The sequence below is a fragment of the Dermacentor andersoni genome, chromosome 11 (genome assembly GCF_023375885.2).
Source record: "Dermacentor andersoni chromosome 11, qqDerAnde1_hic_scaffold, whole genome shotgun sequence".
NCBI classification, from domain to species: Eukaryota; Metazoa; Arthropoda; class Arachnida; order Ixodida; family Ixodidae; genus Dermacentor; species Dermacentor andersoni.
In genome coordinates this window covers 53,734,622-53,762,570 of record NC_092824.1, presented here as the reverse complement: position 1 = coordinate 53,762,570, position 27,949 = coordinate 53,734,622, and the positions used below count along the sequence as shown (strand labels likewise).

At 48.4% G+C, this 27,949-nt stretch overlaps 1 protein-coding gene across 1 annotated transcript; it reads right to left on the bottom strand.

The window, feature by feature from the left end:
• Positions 1-113: 113 nt before the first annotated feature.
• LOC129381626 (uncharacterized) lies at positions 114-26,652 on the bottom strand. Its single transcript, XM_055064640.1, has 8 exons — positions 25,333-26,652; positions 19,375-19,603; positions 15,659-15,833; positions 14,716-15,084; positions 9,503-9,715; positions 8,808-9,042; positions 5,888-6,237; positions 114-305 (listed from the first exon to the last, which is right to left on the bottom strand). Exons 1-8 carry the CDS (start codon positions 25,466-25,468, stop codon positions 114-116), a joined length of 1,899 nt encoding a protein of 632 aa, XP_054920615.1. The 5' UTR covers positions 25,469-26,652.
• Between the last annotated feature and the right edge of the window lie 1,297 nt (positions 26,653-27,949).

Below are 27,949 nucleotides of genomic sequence, written 5' to 3'. Positions count from 1 at the left end.
ATATCGCGTAAACGACACGCCGTGCGTCGCAGTCCTCGCGTTCTACAGACGTGAAGAAACGTCCCATGCAGCGGCGCTGCATGGGAACACACCCTGCGCAACTTAGAAGGCGACTAGAGCCCCCCTGGGCGGGCCCCGCCAGGTTGAGAACCAGGAGGAGGCACCTTGGCTTCGGCTTCGTCGGACAGAGCCAGTCCGGCTTCGTGGGCGTGGTGCTCTGCGTCACCGGCGTGCTCGGCATCCGGTTCGTGCACTTCTGGTTCCGGGTGATCGACAGCCACTTCCCCGGATACTACTGCGTTTATCTGCAAATGAGGGAGGGAGCAGAGAGTTTTCCCCCTAAGTTACTCCGGAGCTGCGATTGTTCGACTGCTATGGGAAGACGCCTGATACGTGGATTTGTCTTACCTCCATGCTTGCGGCTTCAGACGTTCTTGTAGCTTTGTTCACTATGCTTTAATTATCTTTACTGGCCTAACTTTGGAAGTAATCCTATTTCATTGCGATAGCGATAACACGAACGCTCGAGGCGCGTTCACACCGCCGCCGCCGTTGTTGTGCTGTCCCGCAATTGAGGGTGTATGCGCAGCTCGTGTGGGAGGGTTAGCGGGTCTCCGAATACACTGAGTCCGTGTGGCTGCAATAAATAAATAAATAAAATAAAAATGCCCAAACGAAGTGGACGCACCGTCAACGCTCGGATCAATCGGCTCGGTGGTGGAGGCAGGCCAGCGTTCCCGCCTTCCGCGGGCCTTGTGCGGACGCACGCTATAAGCACACTAGCGTCTCTACTTAGCTGATGTTGTGCATGCATTGTCCTTTGCGGAAGGGACAGTAAGTGTCAAGTTATAACGTTATCTAATATTACACTCAGTGCTGTCGAACGCAGGCGTTTTCCCATCGGTCTGAACTCGCAGTACCGGTCCTCCGCGACTCCCGCCCTGCCCTACATGGTCCTCCTCCAGAGCCTGCAGTGAAAGCTAAAGATGGCCACAGCGTTGGCCTGCATTGTTGACCCTACTGCGTGCCGTCCGGGGACAGTGGTGTCGAACTCTCCCTTTAGCGACTCCCTTCCTATGGAGGAATTCAGGGGAATGAGGAGGTCGGCACGCTGGCCAAAGGAGAACGCTTTTCGGCTCCCGCCAGCACCACCGCGGTGGCTTTCGACTTCACGAGGCCCACCGTGCGTCGGCTGCTCACCGCATTCCCACCCTGACCCTCGGGTCGCCGGTGGAAGCGCACCCTACCTGCTACCCTGAAAGACGGCTCACAAGGAGAGAGCGCGATCTCTCCTCCTACGCTTCAGAGTAGATTGCTGCTGGACTGCTGCCAGAAAATTCAGCGATCTTTCACTCTTCCAGCAAAACTGCGAAATTTTTTTCTAAGCGTACGAAGGAGCAAAAAATAATCTACGTACATTACGCACATGTATAAGCACCGCGAAGTGCGGCATTTACAAAGCAATATTTTTTGCCGAGAATGACTAGTATTGTAAGTCGCCGATACGCGTTTGAAGCCATAAGAGCGAAGTTTATGCAGATCCGTGTGCATAACCATCACCCCGTGCAGGCCGATCCGCCGTTCTCACAACTGTGTGTGTGTGTGTGTGTGTGTGTATATATATATATATATATATATATATATATATATATATATATATATATATATATATATATATTTGAGAGTGGCTATTACGACAGTGCACGAGCTCGAACAGTAGGCCAACATGGCTGGTATCCGCGGACACCTGGTCCGGTGTGCGCCGCACGGAGATGGGCCTCGGTGGTCCTCAACGATGGGGCAATCTATTGTGAATTATAGTTACAGCTCTAAGAAACGCGAAACGGAAACACGAAATCATGCACTGCACGGCGACTGGTGCAGCGTGTGCAAAGCGATGCGATGCATAAAGAAAGAAAGGGTCGGGGGCCAGTACTCGTCCAGTTCGTTCAACTTAATGCTGTAACTATGGTTCGTATATAACCATACCAGTGACCAAGTCGACCAGCTCTCAAGCACTAGTAATAGGCAGTCCACTAGCGTGCGATTAGATTAGGACTGAACGGTTTTAACTTTACCTGGAACAAAAAAAAAAAGGCAAGGAAATGACGACATGACAAGGATAAAAATGTCGGTGATTCAGTCAACCATCTCGGAAACCGGGAACTAGAGTTTTTTTTTTTTTTTCACATTGAAGCGCGCAACCCGACTCGAAGGCTGCGTTCGAATGACAACTTGGTCTACTGAGCAGGCAAGCGTATGACCGCGCTCTCCGTGCAAATGCAATCGGAGCCCGTCTAGCACTTCTTTTTCTCGCGTAAGACGTGCCGATGAGGCAGCGGGGCGCTTGGTTACGTAATATACTGCAAATGTCGTAATTCATTGACGCACATTAACTTTGCGTATGCGCATCCCTCACAATCTGCCCCACATTTCTTTTTTTCTTTTTATTATGGGGTTTTACGTGCCAAAACCACTTTCTGATTATGAGGCACGCCGTAGTGGAGGACTCCGGAAATTGCGACCACCTGGGGTTCTTTAACGTGCACCTAAATCTAAGTACACGGGTGTTTTCGCATTTCGCCTCCACCTAAATGCGGCCGCCGTGGCCGGGATTCGATCCCGCGACCTCGTGCTCAGCAGCCCAACACCATAGCCACTGAGCAACCAAGGCGGGTGCCCCACATTTCAACCACTATAAACGCGTACCTAGTTTAGTTCACTGAGGACATGGGGGCAACGCTATGCGTGCTTCGTGTAGAACGCATGAACAGAGGCTGAACACGAGGGTTCGGTAATAGTTCGCGAAGTTGATAATTAAGCCAGGAACGCTAAATTTTGGTCATGCCTTAAACTGAACGTGCAATCCATTTTTCCCCGAAATGTAAATTTGGTGTGGCGGCGTTCGCTCGGGTCACTGGGAAACACAGCGAATAACGGCTGTGTTACCGCTTACAAGCACTTGTTTAAGAAATTTTTTAACAGTCCGAATTTAACTGACGCTCTTGAATATCTGCCGCACGCATCGCCCATATAGACTCCCCCGATTTCCTTAAAACATTAATTTTGTGGTAGGTTGACTAATTTAAGGATATACAGCAAAGTTTTCACGTGGTTCTCAAACAAGCTCGTTAAGCTCTAGAACGTTTTTGTAAGTAATTTTCAGCACATGCTCTAATTATCCTACACACTTCAAACTTTCCTTGCTGATCACCCCCATAACAAGGTAGGTCTCCTCTCCAAACATAAATTTGCTGTCGTTATTAGTTTTCCGAGGTCAATGGGTAAAATTTGTAAGCGCTTCACAAAACGCCTCTAAACAGGCGGGAATGGAAGGTTCATCAATATTAATTTAACTTTTAATTACCCCGACAAATTTGAAGTTCACCTGCACATCACACCTAGTACGCCTCAAATTTTTTTTTAAGTAAAGACGCAGTGAATAACTTAGCTTCTTTTTTTTCACGGCCATGAAAACATACGTTTAACGTTCTCAAGGGCTAAGTCGAACTGATAGCTTCACTGTAAAATAAAGCGTCCGGTAGTGGGATGGAACCATGTTACCCCGGCACTAAAGCCTAATGTTCTATGCATGTGTACTGTCAATTTGTGACCTCAACGTTTTTACAAAACTTATCAAGATATGTAAAGCTAGAAAATGCAGACCCACTGAGTTCGCAAAACCTGCAGTTCTGCACCAAAAAACAGACACCGCATATCTGTAAACGGCGTCTATTGGAGCATCACATCAGAACAAATGTGATATATTATCAGACAGCTTACGTGAAATCGTTGCAGTGTTTACGAGGTTCCTTCAAAATTCCTACTACCAAATTAGTGGTATTTGCTAGACAGGATTTTTTAAGCCATAATGATCGAGGGTACTTGGTAGGTCGAACATATTGCCAAACACGGTATATATAGTGCCTCCAACAATACGGTTCTCTGTAGAAATGCGCAGCACATTAAAGTGAAATGGAGGGATTCTTTTGCGTTCCATTCACTCGAAGCTCAATGTCGACTGTCCGTACTTTTTTTCTTTGACATATACCACTGCACACAACTGGCAACAAGTCTCGCACGGAATAGCGTACAGCTTTCCAAGAGGCTACGGGGAACGTCGACCAACACGACGGTCAGTATCGTGCCGTCGTCGAGAGTAGCTACGAAAGAAGCGATGGCACGCGCATGCGCACAAAGCAGGGTCGCGGTTTGTGGCTACTCTGCGCCAAATTGGCTACTTTATAGGATCGTGTCTGGCGACAGAAACTTCGGATTGGCTCCCTGGCCACTTTCTGGCCACTTGTGACTTACATTTTGGCACATTTGGTATAGCCAAGTCTTGTTATCGATTTCAAGTCAGAATTAATCAGCCTGCAAAAAGAAGATTACCCATCATTTTTCAGCCTTTGCTATCGTGATAGTTGTTTCGGACCGTTGCTATCGGGGCACTGTGAGGGAAAGCTGCAACCAGTTCTTGGAGCTATTGGCGATGTAGCTTCAACAGCGCCTTTCCGATGCTTCGTCAGTGCTTCGGAGGCGGAAGGCCATAGATCTTCAAGCAATAGGAAGCGCGCATAGCCGTGAAAATATAATGAAGCGCGCCTCTTCGTGGTTTTTAATGCTCAGTAACAGAATTGGAATCAGAAGTCTGGAATTTAGAGGCAGTTAGCAGTAAGTTCATGCCTGAGTTCTTGGCACGCAGTGACCACCTGCAGGGAAAGTCGGGGTCAAATGCCCATTTATACGCCTGGCGCAAGGCACGCTGAAAATTTCGACACTTCTGCTTTCATACGGCGACTCTGAGCGTGTTTTCCCCCACGTAACTCCGGCTATAAACGAGAACTCGGGAACATTAACGAAGCTTGACTTATTTTTCGCAATGCTCAGGCTTGTAAGTATGGGCTGCGCCTTCGAGAGGGGGGCGGCTTCAACCTTCGATGCGCCTTCGATGTTGAAAAGGACGTTCCAAACTCACCCTGGCTGTAACAGTATGGTCTGGGCCACAGAGCGTACTCCTGTCCGAGCTTAGTGCGCTATATAGGCTATTCCGGCAAGCTTCCCTGTCCGCTGCTGCTTATTCGAATCCAACGCAAACACAAATCAGAACAAGTGCACTCCTGCACGCATAATGGTTAAAATAAACGGTTTGCTAACGATATATGCGCTCACAGACCGCTGGGGCTACGCCCGATTCGTTCAAATCGCCTAGCAGACGATGTTCGGCTCCCCAGGACGCTCTGCGCATACGTGCGTCTGCACCCTCGCTGCTTTCTTAGAAGCGGTCTGTGACGCGGTGCTGACTGTCGTTTAGAACTTCTTGCTGGGCTAGTCGGTGCATTGCTTTGAAGAACCAAGTTGCGTATTCAAATAAGACAACCACAGGAAAAGGTGACGTAGACGGAAAGAGCGCAAAACTATCAAGTGGTTTTATTTGTGTCGAGGTGCCTTACATATGCAGAATGGCACCCGATAAAAGGACTGCGCAGAAAAATATTTTACTTTTCGTGCAATTTGACGGAAGTGTCGCTAAGATATTTATCGTCGTTTTCCTTATGTGGTAGACCTCCAAAAGCTCACGCGCTGTTTTATTCTTACCTTTTCCTAGAATTTTTATGTTCTTAAGTAGACGCTCGCATTCACCGCATGCGAGGCAATGAGCGGGCAAGTTCGCTCCTTCTTTATTCCGGATTGAACGGGCCTCCGCGCTCATTCACGTGTCCGATGACATCCCCGTGAAATTATGAAAAAAAAAAATATTGCAAAGCTGCATATGCTGTGACGGAAGGTGACGTGTCAAAGCGCCCCAGTATACTCTGAGCTATAGGGGGTTCAGCGCCGGGAAATTGCCCAGCCGAACATATCGTAAGCACCCTGCTTTCATTACTTTCATTGCCGCGGAAAGTAGTCCGTGACTGGAGGAGCACACGTGCAGCGGGCTTTTCTGGAATGTACCGGAACGAACTTTTACGCTGTCCGCGAGTATATAACCGTACGTGACATTTGACACACGACTTGAGCCTTGGGTCCGCGCTGCGGGACCAAATGCCGGCGCAAGTGTGCTTACGTCGATTCCCCGGGGTGGAGGAGACGCGACCGCGGCGGCCGCTTTCGCCCGGGCCTCGTCCAACTCTTTCTTGAGGCCCGGCAGCCAGAGTGCGCCGGCCAGCAGCGACATGAAGCCGGACACCACGAACACCGTCGAGTACGACATGGATCCGCTGTCGCGGAAGACCACTGCACGAGCATGCGGCGCAGCGTATGGTTCGAGTCTGCTCGTACAAAGAAAGAATGTTGGCAGTGAAAGCATTATTGAGAGGGATATCAAGGTATAGCTTCGGTGAAGCTCGTGAGGCGGTGTTCTAAACATACGCCGGGGGCGGCACGCTGGCTCTACGCGACACGGAGGGCATCTGCTGCTGTGTGGCAGAAGCAGCACCCTGGAAGACAACAGGCGTCTCAGCATGCTGGCGCGGTGAGTAGCGCGGCGGGCGACATTGCAGGCGTGTGACGTTTACGCGACAGAACAATCGTGCTGCACCATCGCTCATACGTGTTTACACGTCAAGAAACCTGCTATCCTGTGCGACATACTAAACAGGCCTTTGTGGAAAATACACGAGAAGCTTGTTTTGTACGTGTTCTAGCACAGAAACACAAACCTTTCTCAACGTTGCAAACGCGACAAGACAGTATGAAAAGCATTGGCGTTTGTAGCTTTCAGCTTACTTGTAGTGTATGCGACTACGCGTACGCGTCAAGGCGTGGCATACGCACTGCTCCTCAGCAGGCACGCTACTTTTTGAGCACACAACGTTCATGCCAGCAGCGGATGCGACGAGGCTGCCCTGGCTACGCTCCAGAGCCGATTGAATGGAGCGTGATGGTCCGTCTACGTGGCGTCGTCGTGTTTGCAGCCACACGAACTGCGCGTCTGAGAGGTCTCTAGAGACCTAACCCGCCAGGCATGGGTCACGCGTGCACCGTCGATACCGTGACAGCACGACGGCGTCGATGCGAAGAACATTTCACGAAGAGAGACTGCACTCAGCAAGCCAACGTTCCACACACGTTGCAGAGTTCGTCAAACGCCTCGTTTACGTCCTTAACTGTGTGCGCTTACAGTTATCTTTGGTGATTAGCACTGTCGCCTCGACATATTCAAGGCTTGATTGGCATAAGGTGGGCAATCTTCAAAAGCGAGCAAGAATTAGGTCCATGTTCCGCAGCTTTGGCATCCACTGAACGGCTTCTAGCAATAGGGGTGCACAACAAGTCGACAACATTAACAGAAGCCCAACGCAGTAGTGAGATACGGAGGCTCAGCAAGACAAGCTGGAGAGCGGATCCTTGTTAGGCTAAGATATACTTCAAAACTAGACGCATGCAGCATTACTACGAAACACCTGCCCTCAAACGTCCGATCAAAAATTACCATCGCTCTACTGCCACCCAACATGCACGCTGAGCACAACTTTAGGCGAAGGTAGGTAATAGTGAAATATGTCGGACGCTTAATTACTAATTAGACAGTCTCTCCCAAACACCCTGTATACACGTTTGCAGCTAAACACCGCTCCCACGAACACCCAGTTGGAATACCAGCATATAGTTTCCCAACACACGCAAATCGCATTCTTCTCACCGCACATCAAACAACGAATACGTTCCTATTTGTCTAGAACCCTTCAGGACATGCAGGTTAGGACAGCGCAGATGCAGCTGCGCGAGATCTTACTCGCCGGGAAGCGGAGGAAAAGCTATACAACTCTAGACACAAACACGGAATTTTTAGGATACCGGCAGCGGCTGCATATGGCGCCGCCAAGTACGGGCCCTATCTTGAAAGCGACCTGCGATGGGGACGGAGTGCACCGAGTGCTGATAGCTTCGTGTGCGCTGTGTTCTCGCTGCTTAGTTCGCACTGGAGCGAGAGGCAGCACGGTCATTTCGCTGCCGCGCTTCCTCACGCCAGCGTTTTTGAAAGCTGGTTTCCTCGGTCATCGAGTGGTGTGTTCATGTTTGCTTGTACGCGCGAGACACCATACACTATGCTTGTTAATTTAGTAGGCAAATGATTGTCTACAAGTTTATACGGCCGATAAGACTACCATGCTTACTTCGTATAGCTATCTAATAATTTGCTATCGCAATCAATACTTCACCTTTCAGACGAAACTGCGACTTTTTTCCCAAATGCTGCGGTCTCCAAACATCTGCTCACGACAATACATGTTCCTTTGATAAATCCTTGATAAACCGCAGTGGTGGTGAAATGGTCGAGCGTCCGCCTCGTGTGTGGAAGGCAATCAGATCGAATCCCAGCGCCGCCGGGAATCTATCGGTTTTTCGTAATGGTTAAAGATGTCCCCCGACGCGGCGCTCGGTTGTTTGTAGGGATTCTCATATCGAAAGACAGACATTTGAACTACAGACATTTGAAAGGATGTCTGCCGGCCGCACGCCGGCAATTTCCCATCAGGTGGGTGCCCTCTATAACAGTTTAGGACCCGTATTGAATTGAATTCCGAGGTTTTGCGTGCCAAAACAAGACTTGATTACCAGGCACGCCGTAGTGCTAGAATTTCCTCTATTAATTGTATTAGGGACCTATAGAGGCAGAAGGGCAAACAAAGTGTCACGTTAAAAATAAACAGACGATAGGCAGACGATAGGCATACGATATGCATACGATATGCATACGATAGACAGACGATAGGCAGACGATACGCAGACGATAGGCAGACGATACGCAGACGATACGCAGACGATACGCAGACGATGAGATGCGCCCATATGTTACTGACTGACTAGCACCGGCCCGAGCAGGCAAGCGACGCCTGACGCTCCTCGGCACAGACCCAGCTGTTTGTCCACGATGTCCGGCTCCACGAAGCGCTGCAGCACAGGGACGGGCAGCATGTCCAACGTGCTGCTCAGCCAGCCGAGGGCGAAGCTGACCGGCACCAGCAGGAAGATCTCCTCGGCGAGCGCCATGAGGAAAAGCACGCCTCCCTGCAGGAACGCCTGCACAGCCATAACCTGCGTTTACACAAGAGGAAGCTTTAGCACAAAAGCTCCTATCTAAGTACCACACGAGAACGGGAAAGTAGTTGGACACTCCACCTAGTTCACCTAGCGGACTGTCCATTCAGGCTGCTGCTGAAGTGTTGATCGGTTGGGCGAGAGTACCAGCGAGGAGGAGGCAGGATCCCCCAGCCAGTCTAATTCTCATTGGTACAGCTCCAGCCAATCAGCGGCGACAAATGAATAGTCCACTAGGTGTACCCTCACAAAATACACCCTCCCCCCTCTCGTTCTTCAAATAACCGCGCGCAAAGAACATGGGACGAATGCAGAAGAGACATACACGGCGCTCCTACATCCCTCCCTTGTTCTTTGCACGCTGTTATTTGACAATCATGAATAACAAAGTAGCCCGAATTTCAGCTCTAGTGAAGTTCACGTCCCCCCCTCCCCCTATCCCCGGTACTAGCGGTACCTTGCGATGTTCCCCGGTCGCGAGTAGGATCTCGTAGCCGACGCGTCCGAGCAGGTCTCCCACGCCCAGAGAGACCAGAGCGACAATGGCCGACAGGGACCTGCGGCGGTCACCGGCCATGGCATAGTCGTAGACCACTGCCCCGGCAGTCACCGACAGCGACGTAAGGGCGCAGTAGAAGACCAGAACGATGCCAATTGAGTTGTCTGTCCCCTGCCAGCGGTCAGAAAGCGCGTGCAACAATTCCAAGTGTTTCATATTTTTACGACAGTTAACCGGATAACACCCAGTGACAGTGAAGCGAGAGAAAGCGTAGGGGAAGTCAACTCTTGATACAGTATACAGGGTGTCTCACACAACTTGAGCCAAGAACTTAAAGATCAAAGGCGCGTCTGAAGCGAATTGAACCGAACGCGTACTATTCGCAATAACATATATAGCAACTGAGACATTTTTTCCCCATAACTCACTAATTAAGTAAGTTTAATTACCCAACGTTTTAATTATTAGCTGAGGACCCCAAGTATGATACGAATATTTGTAAGGCACCTTCAGAAACCACCGATCGGGTTGTTTCCTTTCCGTCTGACGTGGTCCTTTTTTCCGGGTTGCATAGAAAGCCCGCGAAATATGAAGAAAGCCACGTGACGGAGCGTTTGCGCCGTGGTATTGTGCTGCTCTCAAGCGTGCGTTCGGTAAACAAGGTCGGCTCCCGTCGGATGACGGCGAAAATGCATGCTGCTGGCTGAGCGCTGCCGATTACATAAAGAACGCCTTACCGCGTCTTCGTCGCCACTCACGATGCAGCCGACCTTGTTCACCGAACGCACGCTTGAGAGCAGCACAATACCACGGCGCAAACGCTCTGTCCCGTGTTTCTTTTTTTTTTTTCATAATTTGGGGACTTTCTTTGCAACCCGGAAAAAAGGACTGCGTGAGAGGTATCGTAAAAGAAACAACTCGATCGCTGGTTTCTGAAGGTGCTCTACAAATCATACTTTAGGTCCTCAGCAAATAATTAAAAAGTTGGGTAATTAAACTTAATTAATTAGCGAGTTATGGGAAAAAAAAATTGGCTAAGTTACTACAGGCTATTGCGAACAGTATGCGTTCGGTTCAATTCACTTCAGACGCGCCTTTCATCTTTAAGTTTTTGGCTCAAGTTATGTGGGACACCCTGTAGATAATATGGTATCGGAGAAATCCGGAGTCGTGGAACTACGCTTTTTCGACCCTGTTGTGTTGCGCTACACAATATGGCCGACCTATCGCGCAGGGCACAATTGAGCTGAGAGGCCTGCACACAGCAAATATGTAGTAAGGAAGAGACGGTGATATTAATAGCGCAACAATCTGGTGAGCACCATCTGTAACGATGTGAATAACCTGAGTTGGGACAATGTGGCTGCCGCCACCTTTAGCTAGAAGTGTGAGAGGCTCTGCAGGCGAACGCGGAGCCCCCTTTCCCCGCCAGGGTCTGTCTATCACGCAGCTCTATGACTCCTGCCGGCTTTCATATTATTCTGCACCACAGTTTCGTTCATCTTCAACCGAAGCCGTTGGTCATGTCAACGTCGCCCTGCTCGGCACCCGCTTGTGCGACCCTGCTTTATTTCTACTTGTAGAGTGACGGCAGTCATCACGTGCAGGTGAAACTAAACGAGATGAAAAGCCCACATGCAAAATTTTGCATATCCTGTATTTATTATCAATAAGTGCTTGCGGTGAACCCTCATTCATTCATTCATTCACCAAGATTCGACTTCGACAGCCTCAATGCCTTGATGTACACTTTAAAAGAAAAGTCTATACACTTTGAAGAATATCTTGCCTCCAAACGATAATCGTCATCTGTTTTGCTTGCGTTTCCTTTCTTTAAAACTCAGTGTTCGTAACTCTCCTGTCAAGAGCGCTGTGTCATGCTGATACGCGGGCACATACCGTACGTTACCTGAAAGTGCTGGGCACGCAGCTTTAGAGAAACGGAAGCCACGCAAGATAAATTACGATTACTGTTAGAAAGCATGACACCGTTCAATAAGCTTATCTTATCTTAAGTAAGCTTATCTTAGAGTGTAGCGCATGCGGGTTTGTTGCCACTTGCCCACTCCCGAGATCGTACTATGCGACCCGCGCGGCTAGAGAATGCTCCACATGCACCACCATGGTCCTGGTTGGCGCTGGCTAACACTCCCACTCGAAGGGACGTACACTTTTGTTTCACCGTGTGAGAACGAGAAGTTATCAAACGAGGTTTACCTCAGATGATAACCTGTGCGCACAATGTACTTACTATACCGCAGAGACAATTATGAATTACACAAGTACAGCGAGTCAGGGTGATTTTTTGTGTGTGTACGGAACTACGGATTTGTAAACATTGTGTACCAACATCTCTTAAGCACACTGATCTTCCTTTATAAAGTTCATAGAACTTATGAGACCTTAAATTGAATTACGCTACTTACGTTCGATATAACTTCACTTTTTTTGCTTAAATTCATCATTTTTATTAAAATTGCTTCAGCGGCTATATGTAGTAAGATTTCTGCGTTCTACCTTTATTTGTATAAGGAAATTGGAGTTGTCATCAAGCGAACACTTACTTTAAGAGGAAGAATTACCTCAGCAGGCTTTTATCAATTCGAATATTCCAAAACAATAATCACCTTTAAAGTACCCTCTCTCTGATGCGATGGACTGGTTTCACCGTTTCAGCCACTGTTCAAGATTGTTTGGAAGCCCATGCATTAAATGTCATTCAGTGCTTCTGTCGCTTCCTTCTCTATCTTCTCCACATCTTGAAAACGATTTCACCTTAAGCACTCGTTTGAGTCTCGGAGAAAAGGAGCCGCTAGCTGCAAGATACGGCAAGCAGGGAGAGCGAGATAAGCTAACGCTGGCAGAACACCTTTATCAGGAAGCTCACGCTCAGTGTTTCGTGCGCTCGGCAGCGCTTATCGTGATGCACAATGCACTCGTTCGAGCACCACAGATTGAAATTAAATTACAGGGTTTTACGTACCAAAATTATAATCTGATTATGAGGCACGCCGTAGTGGGGGATCTCCGGATTAATTTGGACCACCCGGGGTTCTTTAACGTGCACCCAGATCTAAGTACACGGGTGTTTTTCGCATTTCGCCCCCGTCAAAATGCGGCTGCCGTGGCCGGGATTCGATCCCGCAACCTCTTGCTTAGCAGCCAAACATCATAGCCACTAAGCAACCACGGCGGGTATCACCACTGATTGAGGGCATTCTCTGCTGCGAATTGCACAACGCAACCGCTTGGCCATTTCAACGTAGGACTGCCGGTTTGGTTGTCCAATTTGCAAATTGCAAAACTGATCGTTTGCAACAAAATTTTGTGCTACAAACGCAACGACCCACATTGATTATGCGCGCACCCACAGCCTTATTGCCTTCTGCGTTTAGAAAAAGTGGGACTGGTTCAAAACTTGGGTCAATAAAGGCAGATACACGGCAGTATAAGTAGAGCCACAAGAACAAAGGTTACACAAATCCACATGCTCAACATAATTCCACTGGTAGTTGAACAAACGCAGAGCCAGAGCTTCCTCTAGTAACTTTAGTAGGACACGTTTTGGTGCGTGTTGTGTAGCTCCGGTACTTCGGAAGACGAACGACTTTGCCACTTCCGACACTCAGCCAAGGCTGACCTCTGTCGTTGATGCACAGCTGCACGCTGTATTTTCAATCGATCACTTCCGGGAATCGTCACTTCCTATGGACGCCGATTGGCTAAACCGGCCGTCAGAAGGCCGGTTGCTGCTGTGAAGCGTCGCGCCAGCACAGGCATTTGATCAAAAGTATGCGGACCAGGGTTTCGGCGAAAGAAAAGAAGAAAACCTTCTCAAATCGACTCGACAAACTGCCACTCGTCAATGTACTGCGATATTCGCACTGCCAAGTATGCAATACGGTCCTCCGCTTCGGGGGAACACGCCAAGGCATCGAGGAAATTCAGGGCCCGTATTCACAAAGCTTCTCGCGCGTAAGTGATCTGCTGCCATTGGTCGGTCGCCTTCGCTAGTAGTACGTCCGGCATTGTAGGATTGGCTGGAATTTTCTCTCGCGAACAATTCAAGCGTAACAACTGCTTGTGAATTCGGCCTCCAGATTTTTTTTGTTGTTGTTGATTCGCTCGGTACGCATACCTTCGATCACGTCTGTATACGTCACGCGAGCATCCCGGAAAGTGGTCGACCAATGATACGGCCCCTGGGTCTGCCACGCTAACCTGCGCTGCTCCTGGAGCCGAGACGTTCGTACAAAAAAAAAGAAAGCTAACTTAGGCGATAGCTGCAAGCATGGCAGTCATGTGAGCACAAAAGATGACGGTTAGCACGCGCATTCGTCGAAAACGTTGTCCTTTTTGCTTTAAACAGCTTTCTGGCTCTGCAAATTGATAATTTCTAACAGAAGAATATTGCCTCGTACACCCAACAATCCGCTATACGATATGCTTGGGTACAGAGAAATTGCTTTCGTGCATTTTAGAAATGTTTATTGAAGCACGAGTCACTCAGAACTAAATAAAGAATAATAAGTAAAGTCGCAAGAATGCCTGAAGCTACCAGCACTAAGATCAGATAAATCAGCGTACTAGCCGTCATTCCCATGGGAACTGACAGATCGCAGACGCCGAGTTCGTTCTAGTAAATATTGTGTGCAGGTATGTCCCGAAAGCCTACGCAGAGCGAAAGAAACAGAACGAATGGACAAAGCACTGCCTTTCAAAAGAGTATTTCTCGTAAGCTGTGCCGTTAGCGCGATATGTAATACAAAGCTCGATTGCTTTAATACGTTCTATAAGGTTAAAGGCAGCGCGTGGTCCAGTTGTTCCGTATGAATGTGTGTTCTTTTTTCGTTCCGCATAAGTTTTTACACTACTCTTCAAACATAAATCAACTTGACCAGTTTACTACTCTCCCTGATAATATTACTCTTTTAGGAAGCTTTGTGCCTGGAAGGGATTTCTCGCGGCGCTTCAGCCCGCTCCGGTACTTGTCTTTCAACACATACTCCGAGAAGGAGCAAGATAAGGTACTCGGAGTTTGGCTCAACCTGAAAGCGCCGAGTCGAGCACCCGCTTCTACTGATGACCGCCTAAGCAACTGTCGCCACCAAGGTGTCCCACTGAATTAAACGACGTCGAAAGCTCTCGGTGCGCGTAAAAGCATCTCTCACGGCGGCTGTCGCCGTCGGCGCTGCCTCCTTGCTGCGAACGGGGTCACCGATCGTGGCGCCCTGCCGCTCGGCCAGGGCCACCATGGCGACGCTCGACTTGCCGCAAGTGTCCCCGGCCTCCGTGACTCCCGGTGTGGCCATGCCGCTCGCCGCTCCTCTCAAGGCGGGGCGGAAGAGCGCGGCGACGCGCACAGCCGACGGAGGTGACGCGATGCCGTCGACGGACACAATCCCCGAGGTCGCTCCTGACGTCACGCCTGACGTCGCACCTGAGGTCGCGACTGAGGTCGCCCCAGAGGTTGCGCCCGATGGCACGCCAGCCAGCGCCCTGGAGGCGGGGTCGCCGTGCTCGCCGGCCGGATCCGGCACCTGCGAGTTGGAAGTCAGTTTCCTGATTATGACCAGGGCCAGTGGTTCCCGTAAAACTTCTTATGAACGTTAAATATGTTCGTAAGAAGAAAAAAAAGTGACAGCCAATCCTGATGCTGCACGCATTGTTAGCGAAGGAAGCTGGCCAATGGTAAAGCGTGCGCTTACGAGTGGGATGCTTTGTGAAAATGCTTTTCGTTCGTAAGCACTTTTTAGCATTGCGATGGACGGATTCCGCCATTTGTTATGTGTAGGCGTGGGCGTGCGCATCCAAACGAATGCTCTTTAGTGACACTAACTCTAGCAGTGCGTAGGCAGCCTACAGTGACGCGCGCGAGGCAGCTCCATCTGGTGGTGTTGCAGGAAAGCGAGCTTCGCGTCACGTGACTGAACTCTCCGCTCGCATTGGTGGAAGCTCACGCGGCATCGAGAAGCGAGGCGTTTTTCTGGCTAGAAAGGAGACAGCTTGTACTCGAAAAGAGGTGTAGGGCCACGCCTATACGACGACGACAACGAGGTGCCACATGTACAGGAGTGGTTTGGCAAAGAAAGCTTCGCTCGAGAAACCCGATACCTTGCTCGAGTCCGGCATGCCGCCAGCGAGCGCGTCCTTCGAGATTCCAGCTGCGTCTCCTTTCGCGTCCTTCCTCAAAGGTGGCGCTGGCGGCGGTGACTCCACCTGTGCAACGATATCCGATGCTCGCCGATACAACGGTGGCAGCGGAATGTCCGGCGGTAACCACACGGGCCTGCGGATATTTCGTGCAGGCAAGAATGGAACCATTGCAGCAGGCTCTCCAGAAGTGTGTTTTGAGCGTGGTTACTTTTTTGTTTGTTTTTATCGTTAACAGATTTTTTTATCGCCAGTAGAATCTAGTGCAGTTCTACCATATGAGCTAGATTGTTTTAGAGGCCGATATTGTATGCAAAAGAGTTAACACAAACATTTGACTAATTAACAACGATTCACTAACGAATGCTAAACTAATTACGGCACATATTTCAATTTACGAATTATAGCCAGGCATTTCGAAAGTCATAGCCACTTGGAATTGGGCTTGAGGATTTAGACACCAGATCCGAGATATGCGCGTTGTCGAAGTATGCGATTAAATGCGTTGGCGTTCCAGGAATGGTTAAGTTTCAACGCGTGAAAAGGCGGTTTGTTAAAAAAGTAAGTGGAACAGTGCATTTTTACCGCAACTTTGACAGCGCCTGTCTCAAAACTGACACTATAGTTTCAACATTCGTTCCAAGTGGATGTGCCCACGAATTTACTGGTTTCAATTCGTATAGTATAATACGTGGTCTAAAATAATTAATTAGGATTTATTTATTTGGGAAACAATGGTAATAGTTCAAACATGCCTTTGGATTTTATTGACAGCTCGTTGCAAAAAAGAAAGAAACATCCTCGTATTGTATTTTAAGACATGTCCGCGTGCTCCAGTAATCCAGCTCAATCAGACTTCTGCTGCATGCCACACGCGATTTTTTTTTCATTGTTAAGGTTAAAAAAGGAGGACCCGGTATATAAAGTGATTATTTGACAAGAAGCCTCTCAGATCACAAAATTAGAGATATCATACACGATGATCTTCAATACAAGCGATAGCCGAACGCTTCCAGAAAGGGCTTCGCTTTACTAAAGGAACGATGCGCTTGAAGGCGTGTGCCTTGTGTAATTCTGCGAGCAACAGAACCGTTAACCTGCACATATGTACATATAAGCCCATTCGTCATACGTGTGTCGTCTCCAGAGGCACAATAAGCGCCGGCGTGGTCGGCGGCGACTGCCCGTCCTCTTCTGTCGCAGCAGCCACAAGGGGAGAGGGTAGCGGGGCAAGGGTGCTGAGCTTTCCGAGCACCCCACCACAGCATCAGACGCCACAAAGACGACAAAGCTCTCGCGCGACCGCACGTCCGCCTCTTTGATGCGTGTTGGTTAGTAATAGTTGAGGCGCACTAGTTAGGCGCAGTGGTTAGTTGGCGTGTCCGCCAACTAGCGGCCCAAACGCGCCCCGCAATTCGATTGCGCAACAGCACGCTCCATTTGCACCGGAGCCTTTGCATCAGCGCTGTAAACCAAACCAACCCCGATCCATGGATGAACCGACGACGACGGGCGACAGGGGCGAAGGAAGCCATTCGCTCTTTAACAACTGCACTGTGAAACAGCGAAATGAGACTCCCGTGACAGCGTTACCTGCGTAACGTATTTATAAAAGCACATGGTCGACATTTTCTTCTTTCTCGAAAATGTCGCCCAAAATGAGCTATCGATCCATATTGGTGACCAGAGAATCTCGACCTATCAGTGGTGAACAAAGCTAGCGATAGTAAACCGACCTAACGGAGTCCCTTCGTCGCGCACGCCGTGAGTAAGTTTAGGTGGAGAGATTATCGAGAGTGTCCTTAAGAAATGCCGTGTGTTCAATGCAATCGACCGCACCGATGACGACGTTGTTTGAGGTATACCGAATGTGGCTGCGAAGCATCCGACGAGGATGAAGCTTGTGGTATCGTATAGCGAGGTCTAAGTAGTAGCCGAGCTTATGATAAATGAAGTCGATGAGCATAGCTATAGGGGCTCGTTGGTACGGCATCTCTTAGTTTGTTAATAAAGGGAAAACCAAACATCCACCCATTCCTAGCTATTGCTACAAAGGAAACTCATGCGGGTTCGTCGAAAGAAAAGCCTCGCAGTTGAAGAAAAATTCGTCCTGGTTCGGGACTCAAACACGGGACCACCGCCTTTCCGGGCCAGCCGCGGGTGGATGTCTGGTTTTCCCTTTATTAATTACTTCTCTCCACCTTGCGGGCTTCCGCAGAACTATTACGTCAAACTCTTAGTTTGTTGTAGCGCATCTGAACGGCGACGACAACAGAAAGGCACATTTGACACACACAGCGCTATGTTTTTTCGGCGCCTAATCTGAGTAGAAACACAAGGTCAGAAAGAATCACACGCACCGCATGCGGAAAGGAACATAAAAACAAGTTCCTTGATTGCATCGCGGGTGTGGTATACCGCATTCCTCTCAGGTGTGGACGATCCCACATTGGCCAAACAGTAGCACTGTGCGCGTCAAATGTGCCTTTCTGTTGTCCTTGTCGTTCAGCTTGCGCTACAACGAAATAAGGTCAATAAAGGTGTATCACATTCAAAGTTTTTTATTTTTTCTTTCGAGGATATTCGAAGAAGGTGATGTGGATACTTGTATTTAGTGGGACGCGCCCATAAGCAGCCTCTGGCTGATCTGAGGACGACGACATGCCTTGCTTGATGTTGGCTGGCTCTCATGCTGGTCAGTGCTCGCTACCCATTGTAGATACACCGTGTAAATAGTTTACCCACTGTGCTTCCACGTAACACTATTATTCAAATCATTATTGTTATTTTTCATTTCTCGATGGGTCCAATATATAGGCGTCGACCTTTGTTCGCGTTTGACCTGTGTTCGAGTAAATACTGTAGTTGCCACAGCGTTGCCTGCTAAGTACGAAAAGGATTGTAAAAGATTCTACAAGGTAACACCGCTGCTTTTTATCCAAAATGTATATCTTTAGCGTCGCATCGCTGATGGGAAGGAGCAGTGGCGAAGGTATGACGACAAACGCTTTCCCGTGATACAGCTATGTCGGTCAGGAGAAGAGCAAGATGGCAGCGAAAAAAAAAAAAACTGTCTTTGTCTCCATATGGAGACGCAAGTTTCTTTTAAATGCTCCGATTAATGACGTCTAGAAGGAAACCTTGACAATAACACTGAATGTAAGCGTAACCGTCTGCCAACTAAAAACAAACGCCATAAGTCACTTTATAGTACGTGGAGTAATGTGAAATAATGGCATTTTGAGACGTGCACTACCACGTTTGAGTAAATGTTCGACCGCATTAATATATATATTATATATATATATATATATATATATATATATATATATATATATATATAGCTTGTTACAAGTAGAGGCGCTTATCCGACGCAAAAAAGAACGCAAATTTAAAAGGAGGAATGATTTAACAGGAGAGCAATGATTATGTAGTATACATGCATCATGTATACGTCGCCAGTGTGCGTAACCAATTATTCTTTGGACTTATGACGACTGGCCTTGTGTCACCTAAATACTCATGCTGCAGGTCGTAACCTCTTTCGACAAGCCTTGTTACACGTTTCCAGGAAAAACAAAATGTGTATACATGTGGAGGCCTTGAGAACACTCAGCCGTAATTCGTCACCGAAAGGGGTTGTCAGCCCGACACCGCACTGAGTTTGTGCCACGCACCTGGTGATAACCACCGATCCCGCGAGACCGTTGAGCGAGAGCGCGCCGGAAACGAGAAGCGCTCCGTTGAGTCCGTAGGTCTCCACCAGGGTCAGGAAGAGCGGCGGGTAGACAATGGCCGACAGGGAGAAGGCCGCCGCGTAGAGGGCCAGCGCCTTGTGCCGCTGCTTCTCGAAGTGGAGGTGCAGCGCCATCTCGTCGACCACCGTGGACAGAGCCGATCCCAGGCCTGCGAGAGCAGTCCGCAGGTCGCGAGTGTGTGTTAGAGAATGAATGAATGTCAAAGGCCTGCGAGCCCAGTCCCCGCGCAGTGAGTGTGTTTTCGGTACCAAATGAATGAATGAATGAATGAATGACACATCTTTATCCGAAAAGAAAAGGACTGGTCTGCGGCCTAGGTGGGAAGCGGGCCGACTAAATAAAAATCAGAGGGCGCGGCGTAGTCTTGATTACACTGTGCAACATGGCAGCACAGCGGATGCGCCGAGGACCCCGCGTCCCGGCTACCATATTTTTTTTTTTTTTTTTGAAAATTTCGTTGTAGTGTTATGTCGGTTTGCGCAGTTTTGTGGCAGGAGAGGTGCTTCTTGGCGCCTAACACATCATTCTATTTCGAACGCGACAGGGAAAAGTGGGTAACGGGGCTGATGCGGTCGCGTTGTATGGGCAAACCCCCGGCGTTAACAGCGGACCCGCACGAGATTCCGATGAAAGTCACCGACGTATTCCGCGACTCAGTGGCCGTGGAGGCGACGTACTCGCGCACTGCTGGATTGTCGGAAAAGAGCGGGCACTTTTCTGCTGTTTCGAATTCCCCGTTAAGGGCGCGGATGTCGTCCTGCGTTTCAAGCGTGCGGGACAGCGTGCGGAGAAGTCAGACACATCACGCCGGCGACGCCAGAATCGCCGAAAATATTTGCTACCCGTACAGTTGGACACGTTGAACGTGGCCCGCAATAGCGCGGCGATAAGTTATTAAAGCAGTGCGTGCGTATAAGTGGCGTAAGCATATGCACGTGGCTAGCGAGCGTAACGTTTTTTTTTTTTTTTTTCGTTTGGTGAAGGAGCAATCTCTGCACGCTCTGTTCAGTTTAATGAGCGAGCGAACCCAAAAGGAAGGTTTGCACTTTGTCGTGCCACCTAGTTCGGGCGGCCCGAACTACAAGGCTGCGGGGAAGCTTTCCAGCTACTTTTTGCATTTCGAAAAGTCTTATCTGTTTTTCATCCAAGATACGTGCGAGGCTCACTGCTGCTTCGCCTAGCCGTTATTATTTAGTGACACTTGGTTGACACTTTCTTTGTTTACGAAGAGGCCAGGTGGGCCGATCACCACAGATAGTGCTGTTTATGGTGTAATGTGGTTAATTTTTCGACAATAGTGACACTAATTACGCGCCCGAATTTCAAAAAGTGTGCCGTAGGGCGACTTTGCCTCAGCACGATTGTATTTGCGGCGGTGCACCCTTTACAGGAGTAGGGTGTAACAATTTGCGAATGTATTGGCGCTGAACTACGCCCGTATCGTTCATGTTACCATACTGTGGACTAAACCTCGCTTGTTGCCTCCTTCGGACCTACATTTTGACACCTCTTGCGACTCGCTAGGATTCTCGGTAAGGACGAAATAGCGTTTTTTAACGCGACAGCGTTAAGGAGCTCGTGTCGAAGAAATGCCGGTGTCGGCGGCGTTGGCCGTGAGCGAAAAATTCTGGAAGGCAATTCATAAATAAAAACAACTTCCAAGATATGCTGGGTGGGAATCGAACCAGGGTTACCACTCAGCCATGAGTTTGATGGTTCAAAGCACGACAAAAGCGCCTCCAGTGAATGCGGTGTTGCCTTAGAAACGTGCCGTAGAAAGTTATACTGCGGTGTATATCGGTAATTATCAGCACGTAAATTACAGAAGTCGCAGTTAAACGAGTAGCGAAGTACGTTTCCGCTACATTTATTCTACGCTTGGCGCACACGCAGAGCCATCTTGCCGCAAACACAGAAGACCCCCTCCTCGCAATGTATCGCGTTCCACCCTTGAAGGCGAAGCTTAAGAGTCCTCCAATTTTTTTTTACTGGAAGTGGTTACAAGGTAACCAGATCCATATATACATATGCCAAACCTGTGTGAAGCCAGCTAAGATCTCGTCTTCAAAAAAGGCTGTACCGAGGAAAATGCCTAGAACACTCAGCTATTGTCGTCATTTCAGCATTAGGATGAGGATATTGACAATCCATGGTGTTTCTTCGGTGCCGATGTTTTGGTGCAGGGACAAACTTGTGCACGGAAACAGACGTGTCTTTCCATCTGGTTGATGGACACTACGAAACGCACCATAATTGCGTGGCCGTGCGCACTTATTTAGGTGGTGGCTCTGTCGTTCTACGGGCGCCCCCGATCACAGTACTACGGCTACGGAGGCTACGGGCGGTAACGTATGCTGCGACGTTCCTTCGAAGTTTCCTGCACTAATCGCTAGGTGTCGCACGGATTGCTGGAGAATGCTGGAGAGAAGTTCCACGAGTCATCAGATAGAAATTTAGAGAAATAGGACAGTGAATTGGATGCGAAGAATAGAAAAAAAAAAAAACAACGAGATTTACAAGAATGTGAAGCAAGAAGTTAGAAAATGAAATCCGTACAATAACACGAAGGCGAGTTTCTTGCTATTTGAGGCTCGAACTGGTTGCCCAAGGACAAAACATTATGGAGCAAATATTCACAACTACATGAAACGTGTACGCTGCAGCAGAAATCAGGAGGCCGGTCAGCACATCCTAAAGGAATGCGAAGGGATTCACCCAGTGAGACCCGTAGGTAACGCACACATTCCAGAAACGCTTAGATTTAAAGTGGGCAGAAGTGTCAACTGGTTAGCAGTCGAGATAGGAGAGCCATTTAGATTATTGGGGCAAAAAGCAAAGAAGAGATTGATTGAAGATTTGTTACAGGCATAGGCAGCGGTACAATGTAGGTAGATAACTTTTGAGGAAGAGAAAGAAAGATTAAAGAAATGTATACAATAATGCAAGAATGAAAAGCATGTATAGCATAACTGAGTTACTCAAGCAGGATAAGTGACTATGTGTCACCGCCCCGCTTCAATGGAGGTGCCAATAAATAGCCATCATAATTAAGGAGATTATGGAGTTCTATACAAAAATGGGAGAGCAAAAATCATGTACAACATACCTTTCAAACAGGCTAGGTGACTATATGTCAGTGGCCTGTTTCAAAGGGGGTGACAATGAATCATCATCATCATCATTATCGTCATCATCGCGTAAGAAGCGATTGGAGGCTTGGTGGGGAAAAAAAGTAGGGAGACCACAAACAACAGAGGCGTATAAAAACAAAGTTCACGATAATGGTTTAGAAAGCTTTGTTTGAAGAGAGAGCGTTCGAGAAAACGGTGACTTCACGCTCCACTTGCGAGCTCTGCGCGCAACGAACGAGTGCAATATTTTACTGAGATGTTCACATTAGCGTACCCTATCCGGGGACTGAGCTTTTTTCAACAAGCCCGAGGGGTGGTTAAAGACCTCTTCAAGCATTATGCGACTTTCCTTTATCTGAAAACGTAAAATGAGACACGGTGTACATCGAAGCAACCTAAAAACACGTTTTTGTTCCGGTGTTTAGTAGGCTGTAAACACATCACTAGAAATTTCTTGGGGCTGCATGCTCGCTGCTGTTACACAGCGCGCAAAACCGTCTTAGAAACTGCCATATAGAGTTTCCAGGAGAGCTTCCTCACAGTACGTGCCGGTAGGTGCCGTTGTGTTCATGCTGCGCCCAACCGTGAACTTGAGCTCCCGTATAACCTCCAAATAGGATACTACAAATGATAAAATTGGCAGTAACAACGTGTCACTACTCAGTCGTCTGCGGCCTCTAAAGTAGCAACTACTAAACTGTAGTCCTCTCACCCCCCCTCTCTTGATATCCGTGCTTGGCACCGGATCCCTCTGCTTCCCTTGGCAGAAACCCTCAGCGCCAAGCTTTGTGGTAAAGCATAGAAAATAAAAGTCACAGTTTCGCCCGATAGACGAAGCATCGATTGCGATAGGAGATTATTAGACAACTACACGGAGTAAGGATATTAGTTTTATCGGCCGTATAAGTTTGTAAACACTCGCTTACTAGCTAAAGTAACAAGTATGATGGCACGCGCGTACAGGCAAACATGAACACATATTACTCGATGATGGCGGACACTCGCTGTGAAAACGCTGGCGTGAGGAAGCGCCAGGGCAGCAGCGAGCGAATTGACCTTCGTGCTGCCTTTCGCTTCAACGCGAACTAAGCGGCGAGAACATGACGCACACGAAGCTATCAGCACTCGGCGCCCCTAGACTCTGTCCTCATCGCAGATCGCTTTTAAGATAGGGCCCGCACGAACGCGCTCAGCCGCGCCATATGCAGCTGCCGCCGAAGTAGAACGCCCCTCCCCCCCCCCCCCCCCGAACCTTTCGAGCGATGGAAGACGGGGCGCTTCCTCCCCGCCTTCCTCCCTTGCACGCGCGAGATGGAGCCATCATCCTCGCATCATCGTTGCACGCTTTCACTTGCACAGACAGCGTACGGTGTGCGACCAGGATCTTATCGCATTTGGACTTTATACGGAACATCAAAGCGACGCTGACGGTAGAAATTCGCCAGGAGTGTCCATATAATCGCTATCACAAAAAAAGTTAATTCTCCCTCTCCAGTGAGCCTGAATGGGAAGAAGCCGTCAAAAGCCCGGACCTCAGACTCCAACTCAAGGCCGTCCAGAGGGCCCAAGAACTGGCGGAGCGTCCCCACGTTCCCGTCCCGACTTCGGCGTCGCCTACGGTTTCGGCCCGAGGAGCTCCCCGCATGGGATCTCCAACGGCTTAAAACTCCTCAGGACCTTAATAAAGTTCGTGACTGATTGACTATGAAGCTAATACAGAAAAAAGGCGTCTATGCACCCCCCCCCCCCAATTCAGCATTCAGCTTCCCGTTTACAATCATTCTTTGTATGTTCCCCTCGGAAGGGGAGGATACGGTACGGGCGCTCGTCGCTTAGCGCCTCTGAGGTTGCTGAGGGCGGCAGAGCTTTCGCACATCTAGCGCGAGTTCTAGCACATGTAGATCATGTATGCCATCGGCGGCGACGTCGGAAGTGCGCCTGGAGTGTCCATATAATTGCTATCGCAGTAACAGTCCATACACTTCTGAACCCAATGGTGAAAGTGGTGTGAAAATACATAAGCAGCGTGTCCTTTTCTGGGCAATGCCTGGCTTGGCGCGGAGCATAGCATAGCGGGTCCCTCTGGAGCGTACAGTCGCGGCCCATCGATCAGAACAGCCGAAAGTCTACAAGAGTGCGTTTTGAGCGAGCGGTCATGGTACAGTATGGAAACTTCCCAAAAGTTTCCTGCTACAGCTGAACTCTGTTGCTATGAACGTTCAACTGCAATGGAAACGGCCAGCAGTACATGGATTTGTACAACATTCGCACTGGTGGCTTCAGACGTTCAGGCGGGGCTACGTATTAGACTTTATCTTTCAAAACTTCCCTACAATAACACTTTTCTAAACACAGCGAGTCAATAGGTACGCGTACACATGTCTAATGAGCGCAAATTCTGCCGCTTTCTTAACGCAATACTTAGTTAGACGTGATCAATTTGCAAAAACGCAAAGCCTTTTGAAGCCAAAACGACGAAGCTTATGCTAAAAAGCCTCTAAGAAGAAACCGATAACGCAAAATTTTGCAAGTGCATTGTATTACCGAAAATTTCTATTTATTTCATGCTGCCGTCATTTAACATGATTCAACACACCAATAACTACCACATAGCAGTGGCTCTATACCACACAGGCATTCAGGAAGTGATCTTATGCAAGGAACACACGGCGAGTCCGACGCTATCTCCATTTTGTTGACCTGAAATTCTCGCGCCAGAGATGGTGCCTGCGGGTTAGACACGTACCGCACAAGAGTCCGATCACGGGAACCATGGTGGCGAGGCTGCCCAGGAGGAAGCAGATCACTTGGCTCGCTCCTACTAGGATGGCGCCAGCGACGGAGAGCGAACGCAAAGGCAATACGCGGCTCAGCGTAGACATCACCGGTGCTGCGCAGATTCACACACAAGTGATATTCTGTGCAATAAGGACGTTTTTTTTTTTTTGTTATCCACGCAGGAAAGCCCTCCGTCGCACAATTCTTTTTTTTTTTTTTTGATAAGGTGCTTGAAAGAGACATTAGGACAAACACTGAATTAATTTAGATTGACAAAGTACGCAATCTTGAAGAAGTGTACTTTCGTTGCTTTCCCGGTAATAGGTTGACCGTTAGAAGAAAAAATTGACGGTCAAGTCTACTTACTTGAATTTCGCGGCAAAACCTTATGCCTGGTACGTCAGCGTGACGTCACAGATTTTAAAGCATTTTTCGCATTTAGGCCGTTGTGGTTCACTAAAGGTTCCTGAAACTTCTGAAGTTCAGTCCTTGGCTCCTGTAGAATACGATGTAGTCGACTTTTACTGTTAAAAGAATGTAACTAGGCCCGAGCAGACGGTGTCGAAATTCATGACGCCATGGCAAGCTGGCGCGGGAACTTCAAAATGGCGTGGACGCCCGTCTTTCCGTATATTTTTTTTTTTTTTGCTTCTTTTTACCAAGTGTCTTCTCGCGGTAAAAGTGGCTTTTTTTGGTATTGTGGAAAGGGCAATTTACTGCCACAGCTGAAATCGGTTTTCTCTTTCGCGTCGCCTTTAATTTCGTCGCACTGGTCGCTGCTACACTCCTGCTGTACCACTTTGCCGTAAGGCGCCTTCATTATATCGCCCAGTGCATTCAGAGGCGGATCCTGAGAATGGGCCGCCAGGCCCGCCCGTCATTTTAATGCGTAAGCATTCTAGGACTACTTCCCACGAAAATATCGCAGTCCGTATGTCCGTCTGCAAGGCGTCTGCAATGCACTCCATAGCGCATAGCTCCATCGCAGTTTGGCCCGATCTAAAGCTCCTTCTTAAAATGGGCTATATAAAATATATTGGCGTTCCAGTCAGCAGTTTCCCAAAAGCATACGCAAAGCTGGCCAGAACAATCTCAAATGGAATGCGAAAGCATTTTTTAGCAAATGTTTGACGCATGTAACTAGCGATAAATAGTTGCCTCTCGGCGTTTTTGCCCTGTCGCTGGCGGATACTGTCGCAAGCGAACGATCTTGGCCACCTGCGGCAATATGACGCGGTTTGCGGTTGTGACATACATTACGCTGTGCGTGATGACCCGCTTTCGTCGTCTCCGCCTCCTCCTGTGCCGACAGTTGTTGCGATTCGTAAAATCCTACAGCAATGTTCCATGCTGATATGATTCACATTGCGCATTTTAAGAGGAAGCTGTAGCTAGGATCCTGTCGCCTGTTCAGATACACGTAAAAATGCAGAAACGCTTTTCTGAGATAACCACAGCGCTGATTTTTATGAAATGTGATGCATTTTAGGGATAAAGTTAACTTCTAGTGACTGTTGGGAGCGTAATTTTGATTTAAGGCCCCAATTCTTTAAAAGAAACTTTCAAAATTAGTAAGTTTGAAAAATATAGAAGCGAGGTTTGCCAATTCGTAGCTCTGTGCTAAGAACAGACATCGTAGTTCTGTAAACTACATTCGTTGGATCATCCAAAGTGGACAAATTTGATATATCAATTTATATCTCACGTAAATTTGTTACGTTGTTTACAAAGGTTTGGCATAAGTCTCACTCACATATTAGTGGTCAATTTGAAACCCTTGTATAATACATTAATTTTGTGTGCGTTAGATGTACCATTATATGCAATTTACATAATAGTGACATCGGTTTTCATTGCCGAGTTACAGATGTGTAAACTCGATAGTTTCGTTTTCTGAAAATTAGCGATTTTCAACAGTCTTTATGAAATAACTGCCGGCCTAAATCGAACATTCGTTATCAACAGTGACTAGATTTTACCTTTTTCTTTTAAATGCAACGAACCTCATCAACTTTGGCGCAGTGGTTGTCGAGAAAGACTATTTCTCCTTATCCATGCATCTAGATAGGAGGCCTCGAGCTAAACCTTGCACTGCAATAAACTATCAGTGATTATACTTGTATATTTATTTAGCTAGCCGGATATTGCACCTTGTCATTGAAGTAACGTCCGCCTTCTTCATGCAATCCACGTGAGCAAACCGAATCGCGCTATGTATATGGTACATGGCGCAGGTCTGCGGCTGCTATGAACATTCAGCTGTGCGTGATCTGTGCCGTCTTTTGTTTGTGTCCGCCTCCTCCGGTGGCGTCAGCTGTTGCGGCTTGTTAGATCACAGCATAAGGAGCACCGAAGCACACGATCACAGAAGCATACATACGGAGCACAGAACGTATACAGAGCGCGTGACGTACACAATGTGTATGCCAGGCTGTAGATGAAGGCGTTCATCCAGGCAACCGACCCCTTAGAGCTGGTGGAGAACGAATCTCCCACGGCACGGAACATCACGGGCATTGCGCGACGCAGCAGCGAACAGCAGAAGACATTCCAGGCAGCAGCCGCTGCGATTATCCAGCTGTGAC

Coding starts and splice junctions, on each gene's coding strand:
- LOC129381626 (XM_055064640.1), bottom strand. CDS start 25,468: ATGTCTACGCTGAGCCGCGTATTGCCTTTGCGTTCGCTCTCCGTCGCT. Junction 15,834..19,374: donor GGATCGGTGGTTATCACCAG/GTGCGTGGCACA, acceptor AAATATCCGCAG/GCCCGTGTGGTTACCGCCGG. Junction 306..5,887: donor TACTTTCCGCGGCAATGAAA/GTAATGAAAGCA, acceptor CCTCATTTGCAG/ATAAACGCAGTAGTATCCGG.